At 44.9% G+C, this 16,212-nt stretch overlaps 1 protein-coding gene across 7 annotated transcripts in view; it reads left to right on the top strand.

Moving 5' to 3' along the window:
* Window positions 1–16,212, top strand: part of aopep (aminopeptidase O (putative)) — a 113,428-nt gene that overhangs the window by 93,831 nt on the left and 3,385 nt on the right. For 3 of the 7 annotated variants that reach the window (XM_052461788.1, XM_052461789.1, XM_052461787.1), the window contains 2 exons: window positions 11,005–11,091; window positions 11,212–11,367. The exons of 1 other annotated variant lie outside the window; for it this stretch is intronic. In XM_052461788.1, the coding sequence (XP_052317748.1) occupies window positions 11,005–11,091; window positions 11,212–11,352 (228 nt within the window). In that variant the 3' untranslated portion in view covers window positions 11,353–11,367. Of the gene's footprint in view, window positions 1–25; window positions 8,756–10,990; window positions 11,092–11,211; window positions 11,406–16,212 lie in introns of those variants that run through there. 3 more of the 7 variants (XR_008064077.1, XR_008064078.1, XM_052461790.1) reach the window with 3 other exon arrangements.

Genomic DNA, 16,212 nt, shown 5'->3' with positions numbered 1-16,212 from the left:
CATATGGAATCATTCTCTCAACCAGCTTCACCTGGAATTATTTTCCAACAGTCTTGAAGGAGTTCCCACATGCTGAGCACTTGTTGGCTGCTTTTCCTTCACTCTGCGGTCCAACTCATCCCAAACCATCTCAATTTAGACAGCGCCGGAGAAGATGGCTGATGTTTTACATGCTCCTAACCAGTTGTTTTTTATATTTTTTATTTTAGCTTATTTTGTACATTATACTGCTGCTTCCATCTCTTATGACCGAAAATAACTTCTGGACATCAGATCAGCGATTACTCACCACGAACTGGCAGAAGCTTTTTTTCCCTATTAACGAGTCTGACGAGCCCGACGTGAATGACATACTGCTTTTCCGGGAACAGGCCCAAATCCCCGTCATTTGCGTGAAGAGACAACAGAGAAAAAGAGGACGGGGGTCGGGCTTCTGTGAATTTGTAGGCGATCGAATAAACCCCCCCTGCCTTCCGTTCTACTAGCTAACGTGCAATCATTGGAAAATAAAATCAACGACCTACGAGGAAGATTAAACTACCAACGGAACATTAAAAACTGTAATATCTTGTGCTTCACGGAGTCGTGGCTGAACAACGACATTATTAACATACAGCTGGCTGGTTATACGCTGTATCTATCTAGAGAGTTTTCATCTGTATTTTTCGTAGCTGTCTACATTCCACCACAGACGGACGCTAGCACTAAGACCACACTCAATGAGCTGTATACGGCCATAAGCAAACAGGAAAACGCTCATCCAGAGGCGGTGCTCCTAGTGGCCGGGGACTTTGATGCAGAGAAACTTAAATCCGTTTTACCTCATTTCTACTAGCATGTTAAATGTGCAACCAGAGGGAAAAAACTCTAGACCACCTTTATTTCACACACAGAGACGTGTACAAAGCTATCCCTCGCCCTCCATTTGGCAAATCTGACCATAATTCTATCCTCCTGATTACTGCTTACAAGCAAAAATTAAAGCAGGAAGCACCAGTGACTCTGTCAATAAAAAAGTGGTCAGATGAGGCAGATGCTAAGCTACAGGACTGTTTTGAAAGCACAGGCTGGAATATGTTCTGGGATTCTTCCTATGGCATTGAGGAGTACACCACATCAGTCATTGGCTTCATCAATAAGTGCATTGATGTGACCGTACTTACAGTTGAAGTCGGAAGTTTACATGCACCTTAGCCAAATACATTTAAACTCCGTTTTTCATATTTCCTGACATTTAATCCTAGTAAAAAGTCCTTAGGTCAGTTAGGATCACCACTTTATTTTAAGAATGTGAAATGTCAGAATAATATTGATTTTTTTCAGCTTTTATTTCTTTCATCTCATTCCTAGGGGGTCAGAAGTTTACATACACTCGATTAGTATTTGGTAGCATTGCTTATAAATTGTTTAACTTGGGTCAAATGTTTCGGGTAGCCGTCCACAAGCTTCCCACAATACAATAAGTTGGGTGAATATTGGCCCATTCCTCCTGACAGAGCTGGTGTAACTGAGTCAGGATTGTAGGCCTCCTTGCTCACACACGCTTTTTCAGTTCTGCCCACAAATGTTCTATAGGATTGAGGTCAGGGCTTTGTGATGGACTCTCCAATACCTTGACTTTGTTGTCCTTAAGACATTTTGCCACAACTTTGGAAGTATCCTTAGGGTCATTGTCCATTTGGAAGACCCATTTGCGACCAAGCTTTAACTTCTTGACTGTCTTGAGATGTTGCTTCAATATATCAACATAATTTTCCTCCTTATGATGCCATCTATTTTGTGAAGTGCACCAGTCACTCCTGCAGCAAAGCTCCCCCACAAAATTATGCTACCACCCCTGTGCTTCACGGTTGGGATGGTGTTCTTCGGCTTGTAAGTCTCCCCCTTTTTCCTTCAAACATAACGATGGTCATTATGGCCAAACAGTTCTATTTTTGTTTCATCAGACCAGAGGACTTTTCTCCAAAAAGTATGATCTTTGTCCCCATTTGCAGTTGCAAACCGTTGTCTGGCTTTTTTAAAGGCGGTTTTGGAGCAGTGGCTTCTTCCTTGCTGAGCGGCCTTTCAGGTTATGTCGATATAGGACTTGTTTTACTGTGGATATAGATACTTTTGTACCTGCTTACTCCAGCATCTTCACAAGGTCCTTTGCTGTTGTTCTGGGATTGATTTGCACTTTTCGCACCAAAGTACGTTCATCTCTAGGAGACAGAAAGTGTCTTCTTCCTGAGCGGTATGACGGCTGCATAGTCCCATGGTGTTTATACTTGTGTACTATTTTTTTGTACAGATGAACATGGTACCTTCAGGCATTTGGATATTACTCCCAAGTATGAACCAGACTTGTGGAGGTCTACAATTATTTTTGGCTTGGCTGATTTCTTTTGATTTTCCCATGATGTCAAGCAAAGAGACGCTGAGTTTGAAGGTAGGCCTTGAAATACATCCACAGGTACACCTCCAATTGACTCAAATGATGTCAATTAGCCTATCAGAGGCTTCTAAAGCCATGACGTGAATTTTCCAAGCTGTTTAAAGGCACAGTCAACTTAGACTTCTGACCCACTGGAATTGTGATACAGTGAATTATAAGTGAAGTAATCTGTCTGTAAACAATTGTTTGAAAAATTACTTGTGTCATGCAAAAAGTAGATGTCCTAACCAACTTGCCAAAACTATAGTTTGTTAACAAGAAATTTGTGGAGTGGTTGAAAAACGAGTTTTAATGACTCCAAACTAAGTGTATGTAAACTTCAGACTTCAACTGTACATACCCCAACCAGAAGCCATGGATTACAGGCAACATTCGCACTGAGCTAAAGACTAGAGCAAGGAACGGGACTCTAACCCGGAAGCTAATAAGTAATCCCGCTATTCCCTCCGACGAACCATTAAACAGACACAGTGTTAAAAGAGGACTAAGATTGAATTGTACTACACCGGCTCTGGCGCTCATCGGATGTGGCAGGGCTTGCAAAACATTGCAGACTACAAAGGGAAGCACAGCCGAGAGCTGCCCAGTGACATGAGCCTACCAGACGAGCTAAACTACTTCTATGCTCGCTTCGAGGCAAATAACACTGAAACATGCATGAGAGCACCAGCTGTTCCAGACGACTGTGTGATCACGCTCTTCGCAGCCAATGTGAGTAAGACCTTTAAACAGGTCAACATTCACAAGGCTGCAGGGCCAGATGGATTACCAGGACATGTACTCCGAGCATGTGCTGACATTTTAAACCTCTCACTGTGCGAAAAATGTTTTAAGCAGACCACCATAGTCCCTGTGCCCAAGAACACTAAGGTAACCTGCCTAAATGACTACCGACCCGAAGCACTCACGTCTGTAGCCATGAAGTGCTTTGAAAGGCTGGTCATGGCTCACATCAAAACCATTATCCCAGAAACTATAGACCCAGTCCAATTTGCATATCACCCTAAGAGATCCACAGATGATGTAATCTCTATTGCACTCCACACTGCCCTTTCCCACCTGGACAAATGGAACACTTATGTGAGAGTGCTATTTATTGACTACAGCTCAGCGTTCAACACCATAGTGCCCTCAAAGCTCATCAATAAGTTAAGGACCCTGAGACTGAACACCTCCCTCTGCAACTGGATCCTGGACTTCCTGACGGGCCACCTCCAGGTGGGAAGGGTAGGTAACAACACATCTGCCACGCTGATCCTCAACACAGGGGTCCCTCAGGGATGAGTGCTCTCCTACAGTCCCCTCCTGTACTCCCTGTTCACTCATGACTGCACAGCCAGGTACGACTCCAACACCATCATTAAGTTTGCTGATGACACAACAGTGGTAGGCCTGATCACCGACAACAAAGAGACAGCCTATAGGGAGGAGGTCAGAGACCTGGCCGTGTGATGCCAGGACATCAACCTCTCCCTCAATGTGATCAAGACAAAGGAGATGATTGTGGGCCGAGGAAAAGGAGGACCGAGCACGTCACCATTCATATCGACAGGGCTGTAGTGGAGCAGGTTGAGAGCTTCAAGTTCCTTGGTGCCCACATCACCAACAAACTAACATTGTCCAAGCACACCAAGACAGTCGTAAAGAGGGCACAACAGAACCTTTTTCCCCTCAGGAGACTGAAAATATTTGGCATGGATCCTCAGATCCTCAAAAGGTTCTACAGCTGCACCATCGCGAGCATCCTGACTGGTTGCATCACTGCCTGGTATGGCAACTGCTCGGCCTCCGACCGCAAGGCACTATAGAGGGTAGTGCGTACGGTCCAGTACATCACTGGGGCCAGGCTTCCTGCCATCCAGGACCTCTATACCAGGCGGTGTCAGAGGAAGCCCCTAAAAATTGTCAAAGACTCCAGCCACCCCAGTCATAGACTGTTCACTCTGCTACTACACAGCAAGCGGTACCAGAGTGCCAAGTCTAGGTCCAAGAGGCTTCTAAACAGCTTCTACCCCCAAGCCATAAGACTCGTGAACATCTAATCAAATGGCTACCCAGACTATTTGCATCCGTTCACCTACGTGTTTGGAACCAAAAATCTCACATTTGGACTCATCAGACCAAAGGACAGATTTCCACCGGTCTAATGTCCTTTGCTCGTGTTTGTTGACCCAAGAAAGTCTTATTTTATTGTTGTCCTTTGGGGCGGCAGGTTACCTAATGGTTAGAGCGTTGGGCCAGTATCCGAAAGGTTGCTAGGTCAAATCCCTGAGCTGACAAGAATTTGTTCTTAACTGACTTGCCTAGTTTAATAAAAAATAGTTGTGGTTTCTTTGAAGCAATTTGACCATGAAACCTGATTCACGCAGTCTCCTCTCAGCAGTTCATGTCCGCCTTGGTCAGGGAGGTGACAAAGAACCTGATGGTCACTCTGACAGAGCTCCAGAGGTCCTCTGTGGAGATGGGAGAAACTTCCAGAATGACAACCATCTCTGCAGCACTTCACAAATCAGGCATTTCTGGTAGTGTGGCCAGTCAGAAGCCACTCCTCAGTAAAGGGCACATGACAGCCCTCTTGGAGTTTGCCAAAAGGCACTTAAGGACTCTCAGACCATGAGAAACAAGATTCTCTAGTCTGATGAAACCAAGATTGAACTCTTTCGTCTGAATGCCAAGCGTCACGTCTGGATGAAACCTGGCACCATCCCTACGATGAAGCATGGTGGTGACAGCATCATGCTGTGGGGATGTTTTTCTTTGACAGGGAATGTGAGACTTGTTAGGATGGAGGGAAAGAGGAACGGAGCAAAGTACAGAGAGATCCTTGATGAAAACCTGATCCAGGACCTCAGACTGGGGCCAAGGTTCACTTTTCCAACAGGACAAAACCCCTTCGTTTGCACTGCGATGCAGTGTCTTGGACCGCTGCACCACTTGGGAGGTTCCATCCACAAAGTTTTTAATGCTTATCAATTGCCTTGCACCAAGGAAATACAAAATACTAAAATACTACACAGGCTCTTAAAGAATTTCATTGAAATGTTAGTTGTATTTTTTTGATCACAGAAACAATGAGAAAATGTAGAAAAATAAATAATTCAATGTTAATTATATAAAGCGGCAGGGTAGCCTAGTGGTTAGAGCGTTGGGCTAGTAACCGGAAGGTTGCAAGTTCAAATCCCCGAGCTGACAAGGTACAAATCTGTCATTCTGCCCCTGAACAGGCAGTTAACCCACTGTTCCTAGGCCGTCATTGAAAATAAGAATTTGTTCTTAACTGACTTGCCTAGTAAAATAAAGGTAAAATAAGAGAGCAGCCCCAATCGGCCCGAACCCCAAGTAATACATTTGGGCCAGATAACTATCACCGGAATCAAGACCGCACCCCAAGTAATAGATTTGAGCCAGATAACTATCACCGGAATCGGCCCGAACCCCGAGTAATACATTTGGGCCAGATAACTATCACCGGTATCAAGCCCGAACCCCAAGTAATACATTTGGGCCAGATAACTCACACTGGAATCGGCCCGAGCTCAATCCTCGCATCGTAGCCAGCCATAAGTAATACTGCCGAAGGCGGCCCAGACTCGGGCCACATGACGTTAGCCGAGTCTGACTGTCGGCTGAGTGCCCCAACTCTCAGCCGGAATCGGCCCAGATCCACTGTGCTAGCTGGGACGCAGTAGGTTTCACTTCTCCATCCGTCATTTAAAAAAAGACCCGACGGAGCTCAATAATGCAAAGACGGGCAGCATGAAGGTCTTGTAATTGATTTGGCTGGAAAGGGGTAGAAATTGTGCTTTACAATGGTATTCATATTACAGTTGACCTGGAAGTATTACGTTTTTGGGGAGCTAAAATAAGGTACATTGTACGTTACAGCGCGATGTACAAAAGTGTGTTAGCTAACTATACACTTTAATGGTGTTTATGCGTAGGATAAGGTGTGTGGGGGGTTGTGGTGGGAGTTGTGTGTGTGTGTGTGTGTGTGTGTGTGTGTGTGTGTGTGTGTGTGTGTGTGTGTGTGTGTGTGTGTGTGTGTGTGTGTGTGTGTGTGTGTGTGTGTGTGTGTGTGTGTGTAGGGGCTTTACTGTACTCTAGCATTAAGTGCAGCAGTCAGAGTAAGCACAGCTGTGTTAAGGCTGGAAACTAAACAACTTAAGCTGTCTTTAACACATGCCCTGTCTTGAAAAGAATTAGTTGATACATTTTTCCCCCTTTTATATGAAGCCATAGTCATTACTGTATGTGACCTTTTTGGAAGGAGAAATCAATAATTGATGTGTAGCTCAGATGTTAGTTCATTTCCGGTAGTCATGCAGTTAGTGTTTGGTGCTGTGAAATGTTCAGTATACTGTACAGTATGAACTGTAGGGCTACATTATCAACACCAGTACGTTTTAGTTGAACAGAACTGAGCATCTTTTGTTTGGGACCTATTAAAACAATGAAAATCTTCAGCCATGAATGAAAGACTTCCTACTGAGAATGTGCTTCACTTCTAAGAATCAATTGGGTGTAAGAATAAAAGACTGTAAAGGATGTGAGTGTACAGTACTTGGCTGGCCTTCAGTGGTTCAACATGAGAAGGTCTCTGTCTAGGCCTCTACAGTCTGAATGGGGTTAGGAGGCCAACAGAGATGTACAAATACCAGGGGGAAAAAACGTGTCCAGCCGTTCCTCCAATTATTTTTCTTTCTTACCCTCCAACCTTTCCACAAAATGAAGGATCAATGTGTTTGAAAGGTTAAATAAATAAAAGCTTAAGTGCAGCATCACTTCTCTCCTGTTATGTTGGGTTAGCAGTGTTTACTTCGTGGAGGTGTAGCTGGTTAAAGTGTGCGAATTCATCACGCTTGATGTGCTGTCTGTTATGGTTAGTGCTCCGTCCTTCCATTTGAATGGTGTAGAATGTGTGTGAGATGTGCGTGAGCATTTAATGTAGTGTGGAGGATAGCGTGCGAGCACTGGCTTCAACGCATGTGGGTCATTCCATTTCAAGTTCAGCAAGTCATGACACCCACCATCTCAGATTGTTCTGTAATCGTTTCTGTAGTTAGATAAGCATTACTGCGACATTAGTTATTTGAAATACAATTTGATCTTTGAGAAATTAAGCTAATTTGATTGCACCCAAATTGGCCATTTTTATTTATACGATTCATATAATATTCAATAAATATAGTACCTAACATCTGATTATGACCAAACTTATTTTCTATCAATAAGTAAGACATGGTCAAAAGCTACCCATGGATGTAGGATGGTCCATAACCCTAACAACTTCAATGACTAATTTCTCTGAACAGGGGATAAAAACATCACCAAATACACTGAGAATATATTACATAGTATGAAGAAGCAATACTCCGAGCCGCAGCTCCATACTACTTGTCAAACATAGAGAACTGATACTATATACTCATTGTTGGGGTGGGATTGGTGTGGGGGGCCCGTGGAGGGCTTTTGACCATTTCTTAGAATTTCTCATGTTTTAACTCATTGTTAGAAAAAAGCTTGGTCCAAATCAGATGTTAGGTACTATAAGAGAAAATTGCCAATTTGGTTGCAATCAATTAGCTTAATTTCTCAGAGATCTAATTATATTTCAACAAAATAATGTTGCAAAAATGCCAATCTTACCCGTGTCTAACAACAGACATCATAGCAGAACAATCTGAGGTTGTGGGTGTCGAAATCCTATTGTGGTTTTTGAGGTGGAACGACCTGTGTGTGTGTGTGTGTGTGTGTGTGTGTGTGTGTGTGTGTGTGTGTGTGTGTGTGTGTGTGTGTGTGTGTGTGTGTGTGTGTGTGTGTGTGTGTGTGTGTGTGTGTCTGCATGTGGCAGTGTATTGTATGAGTACAGTATGTGTGTGCATGTATGAGAGTGAATGCGTGACTGTGGCTCGCTTCCTTTCATGCGTGTCTCGTGATGTGTGGGTTGGTGCTTATGTGTGTGTGTGTGTGTGTGGGCCATTTGTCGGTCGGTCAAGCATACAGGGCACATTGTAGCACAAAAGGCCTTAATGCCCACGCTAGGTTGAAGGGTCCTGTCAGAGAGGAAAGGAGTCTGTTACACCAAACCACACCAAAGACACTCCTCATGTGTAGAAGCCGAGCAGGAGGAGGATGACAGAGAGAGAGAAAAAGACAGATAGACAGAGAACTGCAGGGTTGGCATCTGCGTTTCATAAAGACGTTTTACTCTGTTTAAAAATAATTTAGACATAAAGTAACCTTTTACGAGACTATAATGGAAAACTGTCATTTATTAACACATTTTGGATATTATCAACAATAAAATACTGTGAAAATGTTTTACTGTAGTATAATGTAAATGATGGTGCATTGTGATAAAATTGTGTGGGCGGGGAAAGGATCACTGTATTTTGAATGGTACTGTAATTCCATCCCGCAGAATACAGTGCCGTACTGTATTTTTGAAGCACCAACAACCTTTTGACCACTAGTGGGTGCATGGTATTGTTGGCGTGCCTTGTAAGTGGCTATATTTGTTGCAGCCATTGGTAATAGTGCTTTTACCAATTTAAAATGGATAGGAGACAGATTGGCATTAAGTCTTGAACCTTAAAGGGTTGAGCATTTTGGCCTTGTAGTCTCTCCCAGTATGGAAGCCTTGTTTATTTTACCAGGTAAGTTGACTGAGAACACGTTCTCATTTACAGCAACAACCTGGGGAATAGTTACAGGGGAGAGGAGGGGGATGAATGAGCCTATTGTAAACTGGGGATTATTAGGTGACCATGATGGTTTGAGGGCCAGATTGGGAATTTAGCCAGGACACCGGGGTTAACACCCCTACGATAAGTGCCATGGCATCTTTAATGACCTCAGAGAGTGTTTTAACGTCCCAACTGAAAGACAGTACCCTACACAGGGAGGTGTCCCCAATCACTGCCCTGGGGCATTGGGATATATTTTTAGACCAGAGGAAAGAGTGCTTCCTACTGGCCCTCCAACACCACTTCCAGCAGCATCTGGTCTCCCAGGGACTGACCAGGACCAACCCTGCTTAGCTTTAGAAGCAAGCCAGCAGTGGTATGCAGGGTGGTATGCTGCTGGCTTGTTAAAGCCTTTAGAAATGGAAGGGATATAAAACACTAAATATTCATTGATATGCTGTGATATGTAAACACATTACCTTGCAGCCATCCTGCTTGCACCAATCCCCTGTAATTACAATAACAATACATTGAAATACAAACCTCACTCCCGTCAATGAATTTATTTCATTCATCCATTCATTCATTAATACACTGCAATTACGGTAGGATTTACTTTTTTACAGTGTAATACAGTCAATTCTATGATATTGTACTGTGTCATTACATAGTACTTGCTTTGATACCATATTTACACTACTGCAATACGAAATACAGTAAATGACTTGCCAATTAGCTGCCTGTAAGTTACTGTCAAATTCACAGCAACCCCTTTACAGTGCAGGGAAGGAACATGATCAGCAAGTTTAGGCCAACATGTATTGTAATTGTGCGTATCTCTTTGAATGCCCTCCAGGCCACCCTGCTCTGCTGCCCCGCGCAGCCCCAGCAGCTGCTCTCTGTGCTGGGTTGCATTCCTGGGGAGAGCCCTGGGGGTAGCCAGCTGCCTGGTGCCCCTCTCACCCCCTTCTTACCCCCCTCACTAGGCCTCTGTCTCTCTCTTGAGGGGAGACGCACCAATTACACAGGACATTCCTACATTTATTACACCACACACACACACACACACACACATATCCAGGATGTCACAAGCAGGATTGATTGATTGCAAAAATGAGAGACACGAAGAGGTTGGGATCTGAAAAAGCAAATGCTGCTGGACCTATTGAAAGAGCAAGGTGGGGGAAAAGAGCAGGAAAGAGAGGGAAAATAACACTGAAATGGCAGTAAGTGATGTGATATTACTACGGTTGCAAAATTCCTGGAACTTTCAATCAATTCCCGGTTTATATTATAAGAGAGAGAGAGAGGGAGGGGTCATCTGAGGCCTACGAAGCTCATGTTTATTCAGAAGGCTGTAAGAGGTAAAGGGAGCGTTCAGAGACGCTGTTATCAAAGGAGCGTTGCCCGGCTCTGCTTCTCACGCCCCCACACCAGGTGGAAGGGAAAACAGAGTGTGTGCGCATGTGTGTGTCTGTCCATACATCTGTGTGGGTGTGTGAATCCTCAAGTGAGACATAAGAAGGACAACTAATCCTCAGTATTGCTGCTTCCATCTAGGTGAATTTATCGCCTCGTAGCATTAAATCACAAATCACTCCCGTCACGAGGCTAGTAGAATAACAGCGTAAGGCTAGAACACACACACGCAAAAACATGAGGAGGGATGATGGGATGGAGGCGGGGACAGAGCCAGTCTCTGATCTCTCCGGTCACCGTGGTAACAGAGCTCCCATTGATCCTCTGGGAGAAAGGCCAGGCACCATCCTACACACGCACACACACATACAGAGAGAGTGAGTGTGTGAGAGAGAGGGAGAGCTTGCTGGTCTAAAATGTTTTGTATGTCTCCTATCATGAGCTCTTCCAATATGTGTGTTCCAGGTGAGGCATCGCTGGTGTGAGCTAGTGATCAAACACAAATACGCTCAGGCTTATGGAGATGTGGAGCACTTCCTTATACACGACCAGGTAACACTCACACACACGCTGCCTCTCTCTCTCACACAACACAGACTCTTGTGCAAAAGCATGTTGTGGGTGTGTATCTGTATGTTAGGCTGATTGTATTTGTGTGTGTTGTCTCTCCAGGCCATGGGTGTTTATCTGTACGGGGAGCTGATGATTCAAGAGGACCCTAGACAACAGGCCCTGGCCAGGCGCTGCCTCTCATTGGTCCAGAACGAAATGGACCAATCAGCTCGCAGAGTGGTAGAGGAGATGGTCCTATGAGGGGGCACACAAAAGGTACGGACCCACCCAGCTGTGCCGTCTCAAAATTATAGGTACCATTTGTTTCTGAACATTATTATGTTAAAAGTGATCATGGTCCCTTGTTGATTATGCCCTGGTTAAAGTGGGATCATATTGTTCTGAAACTATTTTCTATTATCTCTAGCCTCAGTATGGTAGATAGTGGGCAGACATATACTTCCTCTTCAGTGCTATGTTTTCTCTAGCTCCTCTGCCACGTTTAGATGTGTGTAATGGGTCTTGTTTCGGAGTGCTACTGTAAAAGGACTCTTTGTTTCTGGGTGTAGTGACTTGGCCACCTCTCTCACACATTCCTCCTTGAGCTCTCTCTCTGTGTGTGTGTGTGTGTGTGTGTGTGTGTGTGTGTGTGTGTGTGTGTGTGTGTGTGTGTGTGTGTGTGTGTGTGTGAGAGAGAGAGAGAGCTCAGAACTCTGCCTTTTCTGTGGTTTCTCAGGAGCGCCGTCAGGATGTGTTTGTCAGGGCAGGAATTTGGGAATGTGTTCCTCAAACAAACAGACAGTAGAGAAGGAGAGAGAGAGAGGACTGTGTCTCCGGTTAGCCCTGTGCAGCTTTTTACTGTGTTTACCCTGAAATTCCTCTGTGTGCGTGTGTGTGTGTTTGTAACTGCACTGTCACCCACTGGGAGGGAAGGTGGTGTCCGGCTTCTCATAACAACAAGGGTCTTATTTGTTTCGTCCCTCCCAACGAGGAGAATAGAAGAGAGATTTATGATTCAGACCAAGAGGGAGAAGGAGTGAGGACGGGTCTCTTTAAAGGAGTAGAGCAGGAACACGAGAACTTGTCCTAAGAAAGCACGGGCCATTCAGGCTACCTAGCCCACTTCCAAGTCATGTCCAATCAATTGAATTTACCACAGGTGGACTCCAATCAAGTTGTAGAAACATCTCAAGGATGAAAAAATGGAAACAGGATGCACCTGATTTCAATTTGGAGTCTTACGGCAAAGGGTCTGAATACTTATGTAAATAAGGTATTTCTGTTTTTATTTGTAAAAACAAATATATATATATATATATATAATCTTAAAACCTGTTTTTGCTTTGTCATTATGGGGTATTGTGTGTAGATTGGTGAGGGAAAAAACGATTTGATCGATTTTAGAATAAGGCTGTAACGTAACAAAATGTGGAAAAAGTCAAGGGGTCTGAATACTTTCCAAATTCACTGTATATGTGAGAAGGCAGTTGTTTTCGGAGGTGCTGCGAAATACTTGTCCAGATCAAGTAGAGAGACATACAGGCCTCACCACACAGATAGATACATCCTTTATCAGGCCGTGGCCAAGCAAGAGCAAGACTGGAAGGGTGCTTTCATCCACACAAACACAGAGGACAGCTTTATGTGTGTGCAGAGGGGAGGAGAAAGGTTTTCCAGGCGAGCGCTCTGTCTGTCTACTCTGACAAATCACTTTACACGCACGCACGAAACGCACACTCTGCTGAGGCCACAGTCCGTCAGCCTCCTGTCACAGTGGCTCACCGTCACTGTCCACAATAACATGTCTCCCTATACGTCAATAACAAGACGGCCAGTCCAAGCTTTCCTTCTTTCTCACCCCCCCTCTCTCTCTCTCTCTCTCTCTCCTTCTCTTCGCCCTGTACATGCCTGTGGAATCCCTCCTGATCCGCTTACTGAGGGGCATATCGCCGGTGTAGCGGAGCATAGCGAATGGTAGAGGGGGATAGGAGAGGGAGAGTGAGAGAGAACGCCACAGGTTTGGCCTTTCATGTCTAGGCTGCAATGGTTACTGTTGTGATGACGCTGGAGGGGAAAAGGGAGAGACTGTGTGAGAGAAAGGGAGAGACGGTGTGAGAGAAAGGGAGAGCGAGGATTGACAGGTCTCGCCTTTAATGTCAGGATTCTGCGGGTTCCTGGCACAACTGAGCTAGGGATAAAGAGAAGAAAAGAGAGAGAATGGGAGAAAGAGACGAAGAGAGAGGAAAAGAAAGAGAGAGTATCCTGGTCTTTCATGTCTGCTTTGGGAGGGTTCCTGGCGTGCTGATTTGTGACTTAAGATAAAATCACATTGCCAGGGATTACCACCCAAGCCAGACCCTGCCAGCTGCTATGACAACCGGAGGCTCCACCGCTCAGCCGCTTGCAATAATAACGTCAAATAAGACATGATGATCTGACAGGGTGTGTTTGTGTGGGTGATGATGAGAGGCCCCATGTAGGGGGGAGGGGCAAACTTTTGGATTATGTGCGTCTATGTGGGTGTCCATGTGCAGCCCTGTGCATGGTGTGTCTGTGTCTATCAGTCAGGCAGTGACCACCCTCCCACCAGGTACAGAGCTTAGCTGATTGGTGAACAGTGATTGATCTCCTTTGTTCACAGTGGCTAAGTTCTGCACCTAAGGAGAGAATGACGCACCGAATCAGACAAAGAGAGAACAATGGAGAGAGGTGGAATGAGAGGATAAGTTGACACCATTTCCCTCTTCCCCCAATGTGTAAACCATATGAACACTTTTGCATGCAAGAGAAATTCCTGTCTCCTGTCTCTGCATGTCTGAAGATACCCTACGCTGGAGTGGAGATGTACAGTCGGGATTCAGTAGTGAGTGAGTGTGCTCCGTGGGAATTCAACATTTGAGTCTCCTAAGTTTGATGTGCTGCAGTTACTAATAAGCCCAGCGTTATGCTCTCCTGCCCATTCAGTCTCCGTCGCTCTCGTCACCCTCTCTCTATTCTCTCTCCCCTCCCTTTTCTCAGTTTCTCTCGTCATCCTCTCTTTCTCTTTTCTCTCTCCTTCATTGTCTGTGAGCTTGCTCTCTCTCTCTCTCTCTTTCTCTCTCTGGGTGGACTGATGGTGATGGGGAGGGATGTGGGACACAGGAGACAGTGCTAATGAAAATGAGAAAGACAGGCATTGCTAATGCTGCTGCTCAGTGAGCCACTTTGACAATGGGCCCTGGAGGACCGTCTTCTTCCACTTCCTTACCTTCCTCGTCGTCCTCTTATTTTCAAACTCCAGCAGCACTAACAAATATATTCAAGTCCAATTCGGTACAGCAGTATCTGTGGTGGATCTTTGCTATAAGAACTACCTGATCGCTCAACGCCATCTCTTCTTTGAGCGTATGGAATCGGAAATAAATATTTGGACGTTGAACTGTTGAACAAGCTCAGACCGTAACTAATCAACGGCCCCGGAGTCAATCAAAGGAGCCTTGCCCGCCAAGAGCATTGCACTTTACTTTAAAAAATAATTTGAAAATGGTGATTAAGCTTGAGCTGACATCAGCAGAATGTCAGGAAAATTGCCTTCAAATGGCCAATGCTTTGTGCTGCTTTGTAACGCACTTTTGATTGTATCCCGACCAATGGGTCAGAATGAACATACTGGACTGGAAAGGTAATTGTGGTGTGGTCGGTGGCGGGGTGGGAAGCGGTAGGAGAGCTGGTATAGCCCTATGGTCTTTTCTTTCTCTAACAAAATGGCCGCTGTAAGCGAGGACAGATGTGTGAATTAGAAATTAGGTCCATGTGGAGCCTGACTGGAAAATGCTATATTTAGGGCCCGTTACAAGAGTAATGACTATCAAAGGCTTCTAAAAGAGAGGAATTACCATTGGAGACGATATCTAAAGCCTGATTTATTATACCCTAATGGAAGGGAAATGGGCTTGCACATCAAAGCACGATGAAAATGTATAGAGGACATTTTCACTCTAATGCCAGAATAAAACCTGAATTTGTTAACTTTAATATCCTACGTAAACCTCACGTTTTCTATTTTTATAAGCTTACTGTGAGGTGCCATATTCCTGGCGTAGGACTAACTGTTTTCCCAGCTTGGCTCCAGCACCTCTGACTTGCTATTGGTGTTTTAATATGGAGCTGAATGCATGAATGGAACTCTGAGAAATCAGAGCCATGTTAGAATTACAGCCACCTGTTCTTACTTAACCGCTTTCAGTGAGAAGTTACTGTTGCATTGTGGTTGAATATAGGCCCTCAATTCATATTGGAAGACTGTGAAAGAGGCTTGCCTCCCCGAGATGCGGGCGTGTCTCAGCAACAAAGACCAAAGGCAACATTTAATTCCAAAATGTTGAAGAAGAGAGCGAGGACTAGTCTAGGACTGTGCCTCCTGTGCCTACTGAGCTGATAACAGTACTACTGAATGACTGGCTCAGTTCAGCAGGAACAGGAGTCCAGCCCATACCAACACACGACCAGACAGGCAGCCATCGGCATCATCCTCCAGCCCTGAAGAGCTACGCAACGACAACACACATGACTGATACCCTCCTCGGACGCATACCAAATGGCACCCTATTCTCTATTTAGTACATTACTTTTGACCAGAGCACATTCCCTACATACAGTGCAAAACACACAAAGCAAAAACAGGTTTTTAGATATGCCAAAAAAATGTCTGCAGCATTGAAGGTCCCCAGAGACACAGTGGCCTCCATCATTCTTAAATTAAAGAAGTTTGGAACCACCAAGACTCTTCCTAGAGCTGGCCCTAGGCCAAACTGAGCAATCGGGGGAGAAAGTGACTTGGTCAGGTAGGTGACCAAGAACCCGATGGTCACTCTGTCGTTTCTCTTTGATGGTTGTCCTTCTGGAAGGTTCTCCTATCGTTGCAGCACTCCACTAATCAGGCCTTCATGGTAGAGTGGCCAGACAGAAGCCACTACTAGGTAAAAGGCAAGATTCTCTGACTTGATGAAACCAAGATTGAACTCTTTGGAGATCGAACATCTCTGGAGAGACCTGAAAATAGCTGTACAGTGACTCTCCCCATCCAACTTGACAGAGATTGAGGATCTGCAGAGAAGAATGGGAGAATCTCCCCAAATACAG

This window comes from Oncorhynchus keta, chromosome 14, assembly GCF_023373465.1.
Source record: "Oncorhynchus keta strain PuntledgeMale-10-30-2019 chromosome 14, Oket_V2, whole genome shotgun sequence".
Taxonomy (NCBI): Eukaryota; Metazoa; Chordata; class Actinopteri; order Salmoniformes; family Salmonidae; genus Oncorhynchus; species Oncorhynchus keta.
The sequence above is the reverse complement of the archived record's forward strand: the minus strand, read 5'-3'. Positions and strand labels throughout refer to the sequence as shown.